This window comes from Notechis scutatus, chromosome 4 (assembly GCF_049901735.1).
Source record: "Notechis scutatus isolate UNSWTSFEM ecotype Mainland chromosome 4, rNotScu1.2, whole genome shotgun sequence".
Taxonomy (NCBI): Eukaryota; Metazoa; Chordata; class Lepidosauria; order Squamata; family Elapidae; genus Notechis; species Notechis scutatus.
The window spans coordinates 110,915,152-110,926,886 of record NC_142012.1 but is presented as its reverse complement, the minus strand read 5'-3'; the positions used below and the strand labels follow the sequence as shown (position 1 = coordinate 110,926,886).

At 32.3% G+C, this 11,735-nt stretch overlaps 1 protein-coding gene across 7 annotated transcripts in view; it reads right to left on the bottom strand.

Annotated features, from left to right (window-relative positions):
* Positions 1 to 6,009: 6,009 nt before the first annotated feature.
* ATE1 (arginyltransferase 1) overlaps positions 6,010 to 11,735 on the bottom strand; it is a 63,961-nt gene continuing 58,235 nt past the window's right edge. For all 7 annotated transcript variants that reach the window (XM_026669447.2, XM_026669414.2, XM_026669422.2 and 4 more), the window contains one exon: positions 6,010 to 6,979. In XM_026669447.2, coding sequence (XP_026525232.1) covers positions 6,801 to 6,979 — 179 coding nt within the window. In that variant the 3' untranslated portion in view covers positions 6,010 to 6,800. The remainder of the gene's footprint in view (positions 6,980 to 11,735) is intronic.

Genomic DNA, 11,735 nt, shown 5'->3' with positions numbered 1-11,735 from the left:
TAATTTTTAATTGTTTGGCCCATAAAAAGATAACAAACTTTGGCAGCTTTGTGTACTACCTCAGTAAAAAGATGGTAGACATATTGGATTTGGTCTGCTAACATTTATATCTATAGATAGTCTAATATGCTAATCTGTTTTCAGCAAAAGGACTCCTGTTTTACATAGATGGTAAGAGGTTGGCAGGGCTTAATTTTGTTAATAATTCATAAATTCTAACAAATATTCTTACCTGGATGAAATATTTTCTTTATGTGTATAAACATTGATAGAATAAAATCACCACTGAAAACCTACAAAGTATTGGGACAAAGTGGAAAATGTTAGAATAAAACATTCACATAGAAAAAGATTTTTTTCTAAAGTGTTTTAGTTATGAGCTATTCAAGATTCTGCTAATAAAGACTATTTTGCCACTGTGATAGTGACTAAAAAGGGAGGATGCTTTGCCTATCATACCTCATGGAATCTAGAACACATTACACAATTCACGGACAGTCTACATTTTGTCTCTGCTGCAAATCCCTGCTAAAAATGACACTCTTTCTTTTTTTTCAGGCAAATAAATCTGAGCATTGATATAATAATTTCTAACATAATGTAGTACCGATAGCTGCCTGAAGTAGTAGAAACCTGTTGTTAGTAAAAAGGAACGACTTAAGATTACTATACATAAGGAGAAAGAAAGATGAATAATCCCAACTAAAATTGTATCTGCCCATTGAGAAATATGTTTTTGTTTTTAAAAAAATCTACATTAAAAGAAATTAAACACTGCCCTTCCCAGCTTCTCTTCCAGATTCAAGCAAAGGCTTCAATGTTGTTAAATGGTAGATAGAGGAAAACATGCCCCCTTATTAAACCCAAACCTTAAAATATGACAGTTTTATTGTTTTTATGCTTGGCTTTCTCTCCTTACAGTAGATAAATAAATATTCCTTATTTTTAAAGATATTTCAGAGGTTTCTCTGTCTCCATGGAGTCTCTATTATATTTACCTTTAATCCTTACTTGTATATTAGCAAACTTCCTAACATGTTAAGGTGTCAAGTTTTTATCAATGGCTATGGCATGCAGAAATCAGTCTCTACCCTCTTCATTTTGGCTTGGTTTTTCTGTATTTTTAACTTTTATAACTGTGTTTTATTGGTATGGGACTATAAATACTGTTTATAGAGAAAAAAAGCCATCCACACAGGAAATGCTATGAAGTACAATTGCATAAATAATTTGGTCCTTTAAAGAGAAAGATTTAGTTTTCAACAGTTTATTTTTAAGTAACAAAATTTGCTTCTACTGAACCTCCATAGGCAAGAGTCTCTCAGTTTCAGTTATTTATTATGTGTGCAAATAATAAGGATTGTAGGCTGGATAGAAAATGCTTCTTCTTATCCTTTCTCCCCAGTAATAACCTTTTACCTTTTGAGTGCCTGAAGATTTCAGTCACTGATGGCACAGAATTGCAGAATTCAAGACTTCAGATCAGGGGGTGGTAATTCTATTTTCATCATACTACAATGATCATTCATCTTTCTCAGTATGAATTATAAGGAATAGATTTTTAATTATAAGCTATGAGAGATCAGTTGACTCGAGAACCTGAAAAATAAAAAACAGGAGCACCAGGTGTTCCCATTTTCATCTGACACAAATGAGACAATCTCCTCCTCCCATTAAATAATTTGCAGTGTTCTTTCACCTGCAAAAAATTCTAACAAATTCCCTACAAGCTCCAAGTCTACTGCATAGACACCCGTTCATGGTTGCTTCTCTGCTTTTTCTTATATCTGTTACTGTATCCAGTGATGACAGTTATATTAAAATAGTTTCAAATGAGAAATCAATCTTGCTGTGTATATTACTCTGTCAATGCCATAAAATGCACACAAGTTTTAATATCACCAGGCCCAGGCATTCCAATCTTCCCTCATGTGACTTAACTGCACCCTTTATTTTAAAGTATCATTATTTATTCCTGAACATCAGGGTAATTCACAGAAAGATCTTCTCAGTTTTAGAAATGTAGGATTCATAATATTATGTATGAAAAATAGCAAAATGTCCCCATTGCTTCAGGTTTTTGATTCAGTATCCCAGAAGGACCTTTCATTGAGAATTCTTTTTTTAATTTTCCAAATTCCTAATTTTTCCTAATTCTCCTATAAGATTTTTTTATTTTAAAAATGCTTGATTTTTGTAATCATAAAATTTGCAAATGGTGCTTTCAGAAACTATGGCAGCATATTCCTTGTTTGTAGTAAGGCCTACTATAATTGTTAGCATTTGCTCAATTCTGACTGAGCTGTTTGAGGTTTTTCTTTTTGATTTCTTATTTTTTTCTGTTAGTATGTAAAGCATATTTTATTGTTGAATCTTGCTTTACACTCACAGTTCTTCAAACAAATAAGAAGTGTTTTTTTTGGGAGGGGGGGAATGAAGAAAAAAATGGAAAGCAGTTGTATTTACTCAGTTTTAGGAGTTGGGGACATGTTGTACTCTACTTTCTTATCAGTCCCCGTTATGATAAAAGTACTAATTTTCACAAAATATAACAAAATCACAAAAAGGACTGGGCAAAGAACTCAAAGATGCCTTGTGCCTTGAAGGATTTAAAATATTGAGCCATCCCCATTCTCAAGGTTTACCTATTTGGAAATGATAGCAGTCAGGTTTCCTTATAAAACAAAACCTTACAATTTCACAGACAATGAAACTGCTCAGTATTTAATCACTAGGCAGCATTATTTATTTATTTATCAAATGTAGACAGTGTTCATGATGGACTCTACTTCAAAATCCCAAACAGAATTATAGAATTATCAGATTGAAGCATTAAAAGTAATAAAATTATGGAATTTTTTTTTAGTAAAAATAACAAAATTTCACAAGGTTTGATATTTTTGTTTAAAAACAATTTTTTTTTTTAAAAAAAAATTTGGTTGCCACCATTAGCAAATTATGACAATTTCAAGTTCCAGAAAAAGTTGTTGGTCACCACTGGAACATTTTACTCAAAATAGGATAGCTTCCTACCAAATGATTTTGTTAAGTATCGTTGTTTTGGACATTTAACTGTCATGATTTAGCATATTACAATTCTCCATAGGTGTACATAATGATAGTAGACAATAAAACATGTATTTGTCAGCGTTCCCCCTTCCCATCTTCCCAGGCTCAAGAATGTGCAGTGTGGAAGCTTCTGGTTCTAGTATGGCTTCCCAAGCTGACACTTTATGAGTGTTTTCAGTTCCAATTTTTCTTCACTGGGACAATTTCAAATCTCACTAGGTAATTACACATGTATAAGAATAATCTCCAAAGAACCAGAAAAAAATGCAACAGTATATATTTGTGAATATTATTGGGATAGAGGGAGAGCCCAGGCACATTTACTTGAAACATTTCCCTTTGACATGTGTTTTCAAAAAAATTGCTTAAAATCCATACCTTAAAATATTTCTGATTGTTTGACAAATGCTTTACATTGACGATGAGTGCTGACTACGTATTTTGAGTTTGATATTTGAGAGATAAGATTTAGGGATTAAAAACATATTACACTGTGTTATATTGGCTGTGTGCAATTTTGACTAGATTTAGCGGACAAGCTTTTGATATTCAACACCTACCTACAACATTGAATGTTTATGCAAAATTTCAAATTGATGGCTTTTTAATATTTGGAATTTCACCAAAATACTGAGTATACTGTTTTCTGTTTAAGAGCAAGAGTGGACAAAGGTTATATTGCAACTTGAGCAACAGCTGTCATTAGTGGGTAATGTGTAACTCATCTTGTATCTTTTATTAACATTCAACAAAAATAATTTACTGTTTAAGCTGGCCCTCAAGTGCACAAAATATCTCTTCACATAAGTGCACATGCTCTCACACTTTTAAGTAATATAATAGACTTAAAGTGAAATAAAATTTTAATTAAAGCATGGAACAGTAATAATTAAAGTACCTTACCAACTAATAAAATTTTATTTTGAGAAAGGAGTAAAGCTACATGTCTACGACATATTAGAAAAAGGAAGTCTGACTTTTACTATAAGTTTCATAGTAGCAGAATCATAATCCTGTGTTACATACTTTACAAGCAGGCTCATACAAGAATCAGCAGTCTTTCAGATATTCTGGCCCCAATCCAACATATTCCTGTTTATTAAGCAGTTATTTCATTTTAGTTTCCAAATAGTACAAGATGTAAACGTGTTGTCAGCAGCTTAGTGGTGGAAATAATCCCTCAGGTCTATTTATTTGGGAATTGGAACAGAACAATTTTGGTCTATATTATGGTTTATAACTAGCCTCTATCACCCCTAGCCAACATGAATCCCTCATATAGGTAAGGAGCAGTTTTTTAAAATCATCACTCCACAGAAGCGATTCTAGTTTGCCAACAGTGACCCAAAACACATTAGCGTATAATCTCTGTTTATAAAGATACTACTGAGAATACTCTTTTTCCGTTTCAGAGTTACTCCTCTAATATCAAAAGAGAGATGTCACCAAAAAATAACCAGCTTTCCTTTTTATCAATGGGAACTACTGTGGCACAAAATTCAAATACTTGAATGAACAAGCATACACAAAAGCAAGAGAATGGAAGTACTATATTCATTGAATCCTGGATACATTGACATGCTTTATTCAGTGTTCTTTTGGGGGCTCAAATACTTTTGTTGTTTTGTTCAAACAAAATAATAATTAGCTTTTATATCAATTACATATTTTTATTCTACTGACTCTCCACTATTTTATGACTATACATGTTGACTCAAATAATGGTTTCCTTATCAAGATTTCCAGGTTTTTAAAAAAATAAGTGGTGGGAAACCAGATGTAGAATAATAATGAACACTGTTGAAATGGCAAACAATATAATACTGATTTTCAAGTTGGAATGTGCCCCCTAGTGGCAATTGAATATGTACTAAATTATTTTTATTTGATAAAAAATACACAATTGTATTGTAATTATTATGGGTCCTTTAGAAGAAATAAAGACACAGTCAATCTTCCAACCAGAAATTCTGATTATGAAATCCATGCAAGATTAATCCAGGTGAGGTTACATGTTACCTTAATAATACGTATTTTACTTCCTATATTTTCCATTTAGGTATGTTATTTAAATTCTATATGCTATATCAAATACTATCAGATTGTATTCTGTGATCTGTAAAGTAAAACAGCAATGGGATTAATGTTGCATTGATTTCAGTAAATTTATTCTACATATGACTAAGTCTGACCCAACTTCCAATAAAAAAAAAAAACACCTTATTTTAGCCACAGCTGAAAAGCATTCAAAATAATTACAAGAAACAAGGAATTTGTTCTGTGTAAAACCTGCACGTATAAAAATAACTATGTAGAAAAAAAAAGAAATGTTATTTTCAAAAGCAAGAATGATCATATAGGGCATCCATGCTTTCACTGCTACTGCTTGGTACTATGTTCAATGACCATGCCAAACCTTGGGTAGATGCAGGAATAAAATTAAGAATTAAGAATATATGTGATTTTTTCTCCATTCCCAAAATAATGGCAGATAATGTCAAAACTACAACCTGACAACTTATCAGCATGTTTAACTAAACGTGTATGCATTTCAGTGAACATACAGCAAGCACTACTGCATGCTTGCAAGAATCTCTGAACGAAGGCTGTTTCCGTGAATACTATTATTTTATCCCAAACTACAGGCAAAATCTAGGCACACAACTGGTTTTTTATGTTCTGCTGTGCTGCTGTATTAGATAATGAGACAAAGATTGATCAAAGTTGTCTGAAAAATATCAGCTGAGCGTAGAATGTTGCATTTCATAGCGTTGTAATTTACAGCTTAAAATACAGAATGGATAACATCAAAAGTTCTGAATACTCAGTTAATATAGTTAATTGCTCAGTGTGTAATGTAGGATTTTTTTTAAATTTTATTCTCTGAATACTACAATTGACATAAACATTAAGAATATAAAACAAAACAAAAATGGGACGTACTTCAATATAGTTTTAATCTACATATTTAAATTAATTTCTTTGGTAATTTGATAAACATTTTAATTTCAATCTTTCCCAAAGTGTCAATCACCAAAAAAACACCCCCATCCTAAATTGCAAACTTCCTGGTTATTTCAATAAAATTAGATGTTATTTAAAGCAAACATTTAAAAGATTTCAGTGAATAATTTGAAAGATGCAGTGCATAGATACACATTAGATGGCTTTATATTGTACGATATAATAGCAATCCTGGGCACCAACTCTACCAGACAGAGGTTGGATTTTCCCACTGAAGCATAGTGCAAAACATTGGCTTACTTACAAGTATCTGGCTAACTGAATTCTGAAATAATACTAGAACAAAATATTTAATTATCTGATAGTAATCAAAGAAAATATAAAATTTCCAAAATATTTATACTTTTCACAACAACTTATATTTCATCACCCAATTGATTTTAAATATTATCTACCACATACCTACAAAATACAACTTGCCCACCCCTTCAAATGTTCCACTCACTATTATACTCATCCCATTCACTTGTTTGAAAATGTAAGGAGGACTTTAATCTCACAAACTCAGTCATTGTAATATTCTGACAAACCCTTAATACAGACTCAAAACCAATGTTTTATGCTAAAGTTTGTCAACGTGTTCCTTCACAGGCAGAAAAAGGTACACAGTGAGTATTCAATAGGCATAACAACAGAAAATGGTAGAGATATGTAATCTTGCAGTAGTATGATAAAACGTCATTCTGGAACATCTAGAGAATGAATATTCAGCTTCGAAAAAGCAACATCCTCTCCGAACATGCCTGTCCCACGAGAGCTGCATATTGCTGTACAGTTTCTTCATCGCTTGGTCCTTTTCGATTTCTCTTATAGATCCTGTAAGGCATAACTGATCTCTTATAGAGAACCTGAACTTGATCAAGTTCTTTCATCATCCCTTCATCACCTGAAAAATGAAACAGAAATATTAACAAACTGCAATGGCTGAATGAAGAAGAACATTTTAGGGTTTTTGTGGTTTTTTAGATGACATCAAATTGTACATCAAATTGTAAAGCAATTTTATGTTTAGGAAGTGCCTCATATGGAAGAAACTTAAAATACTGGACTGTGAATTTATCTTGGTTTTCAGCTTCAAGCCTGATTTTCGTAAGCAGCCTGATTACAGCCTTATGGACTTCTTTGAATTAATTCTATTCAGGTTTTAAGTATAGGAAGCCATACACGTTACAAAGATTTTATTTGTTCACCACTACTATTTTCAAGTATGCAAGCTATGTCTAATATAAATATCAGGAAGCAAACGGGATTTTGTAATGTAGCTGCTTAAAATAATAATATATCATTATAAGTTTAGAGTATATATGAAAAAATTGAATCATGAAAATATCTACAAAATATATAAAAATGCTTGACTAGACTTATTTGAAGGGGTCATATCCCATTACCCTGTGACATAAAACCTTCCCATTTGAAGTTAGTGTTATTTACTTTTCCTATAAAACCATAGGCTTGCATTTTTTATGTCAAGACATTATTTATTATTACTGAATAAAGTAATTATAGTATTGGTGCTATTTTACAATTGTTTATAGGATGGATTATAATGCAGAACAAAATTTAAATAGTTGTATAAGAGACTTCATTCAAGAAACAAACAATAACTGAAAACATTATGTTTTCCAATGTTAAATTTAACACTAAACATCTGTTACTAAGATATATTTACATGTTTGATTAAGAAAAAAATAGATCTTTAAACAAATCATAACTAGGATTTTAAAAGCTTTGAAACTCGTTTCACAATTTATCTGGAGACATTTTTATAAAATAGGCTGAATTGATGCAATATAATAAAGCATGAATGGAAAGGCCTCCTACTTTTAAGCCATGTTTTTATAAAACCACACAAATCAACAGACAGTGGAATGCATCCAAGCACTTGATAATCTCAAGTTATTGTACAAGTTTGTTATGGGAAACTGGCAGCCTATATCAGTAGGAAAAGTTTTGTCTCAAAACAATGCCAACTTTAGCCTCTTCATTATAGCAGTAGAATTTACAAAGACTTGAGACTCCTTTCTCTTTGAGAATGTTTCCAAATAGCATCAGGATATGGATATCTATGTGCAAAGCACAGTACCCTTTAATCACTACTAATTCATTTTGTTTCAAACATAACAAAACATAAAGGAACACAAAGCTGCTGCTATTTTCTGGTATAAATGTTATTTTTATTAAATTAATGTTATAGTCAGTTAATATCAGTATAAATTGACTTATATGCTCCATAATCCTTAAGAAATGCTTTTTAATGCAGGGAGTGTGCTCTCCCTCCCCCTCTCTCTCCCTCGCCCCTCCCTCTCTCTGTAGTTACAACCACTAAGGAACAGACTATGTCAAATTATAATGGCACAAATTGTAATTGCACAAATTATAATTTCAATTCAAGTGTCTTAGTTATTTATGGATCATGTAAAAGGTAATTACAAATATAAACCAATCACATGAAGAAAGCATTACTTATTTAAATTTGTCCATGCAAGACTTTGCCAGGAAATGCTTTTCTGAAAGTAATTATGTATTGCCTTAATACTTCATCACCAGAATTTATATGGCAAACAAAGACAGAAAGAAATATATATATGGCTAGTAGCTTACATCAAGTGAGCAAGATATTGTGAAGAACAGCAAGTATCTCACTTGTGTTGGTTGATGGACTAATAGTAGATTCCCCCTTCTCCCTTCAATCTTTTAATCATAATTTTGTATTCTTATTGTTAAGATAGATATTTAGTCACAGCTGTGTTACTAGACCAAAGCCATGATCACAAAGCCATGATCTTATTCAGTAGCAAACGTGATGATTAGCTAGTTGCTTAATTATGGCATAATTAAGCAACTAGCTAATAATCACGCTTGCTGCTGAATAAGAAACTATCTGAGAAGGGAGTCAGAACATTACCTGGAGAATTGCATGAGATTGCGTGCTATATCAAGCGCATACTTTAAAATATTACTCATTTTTGTGTGTTTTTCATGAGTAAAATACACTTGACGTCCAATTCAAACATATACAAAAACTCAACATTACGTTGGAGCTCCGGTAATCACACAATAGGCACTGGCAGGCTATGTATGCCCACAGGATACACTTTTTGAATTCTAGAACTGCGATGCAAAGTTCATTCAAGTTGAGACTGGCTGACTACACAAAGAGTCAGTATTAAAACACAACCAGTTTCTTTATGATGTAATTTATTTGGGTTTAGTTAAAATATTGGATTAACTCCCCATTGTGGCTTTGCACTATGTTTGCACTACTAGCATAAACAGTTTGTTCCAGCAACCACAATTTAAAAGATTATGTCAGCATTATGGGTAAATGCAGCCACTTTTTGAGTACAATACTATCACTTAATAAAGATCATACAGATAGTAGGTAAGATCACAAATAGTTCACACTAGAATGTCCTCAATGATAGTTTCTCACTTCATTTTCTAAAAAAAAAGTTTTATGCTGTTCTCAAAGTTATCCTTTGTAAAAGCTGCAATTATAATATGTGAGTAATAGTTAAAATACTTATAGTAATATAAGTATTTTAATATAATATATACTAATAGTTATAATAAACATTAAAAATAGAGATGTACAAAACATTGTGTGCTTTAACTATTTATGCCAGTTCATTCTGTTCTCCTTGAAGTATTCCAGGAGTGATATGTGTATTTCTAAAAATAATTTGTGGTGTTCTCCATTCAAAACACCCAATGCAACATTTATTTGTTTGTACATGTATATCACTTAGATAGTTCTAGCTTAATAACCAGTCACTTAATGACTGTATAAACTATACAACAGGCCCCCAAGGGTACTTAAAACCCAATTTTGGAGTTCCAATTTTGAAGTTCCTTTAATAACTGACTTGCATTTATGGCCATTTGTACCATTCTGCAGTTACATGGTTGTTATTTATGGCATTTTTTGCAGGTTTCTGGAATTTACTTTTGTTTTCTGGCCAAAACAAACCACCCATTAGATAAAATTGATTTATTTAATGACTGCTGATTTCACTTAACCACTGTTGCAAGAAAAGTTGGTAAAATCAGGCACAGTCATGTGGTGATCTGATTAACTTTTTCTGTTACTCAGGTTTATGCTAAACAAAGTACTGTGGGGAAACTAAAAGAAACATTGTTGTGTCATCCCAGGTACTAATGGGTCAAGTTTGAATTTCCATCCTTTGATCTACTCTGGCCCCCTCTGATGTTACATTTGGAATTTAATTATTAGATCTTGAAATTCCAGGAAAAGAACCAAATAAATATATGATAATAAAAAACAGATAAATAGAAATCATGTAGAAGGCTTTGGAACATGTCTGCAGTCAGTAAATATACACATATACACATACACAAAAGTAATAACTTTAATCCAGAACTTTAACAGTTTATTTCCTTTTTAAAAGACTGCTATCTAGCTCCGGTCTATAAATTTCAGAATAAAAAGCTATCAGAAAGTACCAAACCTGTCCCTCAAGTTGTTAATGCTACCAATCCTTCTCACGCCTTTTTAATGTAGCTTTATGTATAAACTAATCTTAAAAAAGCAAATAAGAGTTCCTGTCATAGCAACAGTACTAGTTATTTAGTCAGTTTGAATTCAGCTATTGTTTTAATGCCAAGAGCCAGTCAAAAGAAAAATTCACTTTGTTCATTGTAACCCTTAAACAGAATGGCTTTAACTGAATATAACGGAATCTAAAAACCCTTTACAGCTGTTAAAGAATGACACATAAAAATTATATAATTCTTGATTACTGTATAATTGATTCTGGCATTTCCAGAAAATAATACTGATCCGTCAGGATCAATTTTACAACTATATACCATGAAACATATATACAGCATACTATGCTACTTTTTAAATTCAAATAAATCATTTTTCATGACAGAAGTTTTGGCCAATTTCTATATTTTAATAATACAAATGTTAACATTGCCTGGATAAATCTCTGTCCAGGGGAAAAGAGTTAGAACAGAGAAAGAGTAAGGAATCTTAAAATTTGGTGGCACCAAAGCCTAACATTGAGACATCAGTAGATTCACTATCCTCATCTCTCTAATCTTGGAGAAGTTAAAGTCCAAGATTACCAAGCTGGGACAGTAAGGAATGGTTTCTCAAATTTGGGGAAACTTTGACACTACTGCATACAGAGCCGAAGGGTAGAAACAAAGAAACGCTTAACTATTTGGAAGAACCCCTTTGGATCAAGGTACTAAAGGATGTTAACTCTTGAAGACTCCAATATTTGAACTTGCAGCAATTAAGCCTCTGTCTGGAGGCAGTCAAATCCTGAAACAATTTTGTTCCTTTAGTCCAAACGTTACTTAATTTTGTTGCAAACTCTTGAGTCTTCTCTCAGCCTGACCAGTTTGTATATTACACTTGGTTGACTGAACTCTAAGATATGCTGTTGACTGCTTTTAAGTATTCTTGGCTGATTTCTTATATGGGTTGTTGGTTCATGCCTTATACCTTTTGCCTTACTATGTAGACTCGGATATTATGCTTTAGACCAGTGGTGGGATTCAAATTTTTTCACTACCAGCTCTGTGGGCGTGGCTTGGTGGGCGTGGCAGGGGAAGGATACTGTAAAATCTCCAGTCAGAGATGGTAATTGCTGATTCTCCAAACTACT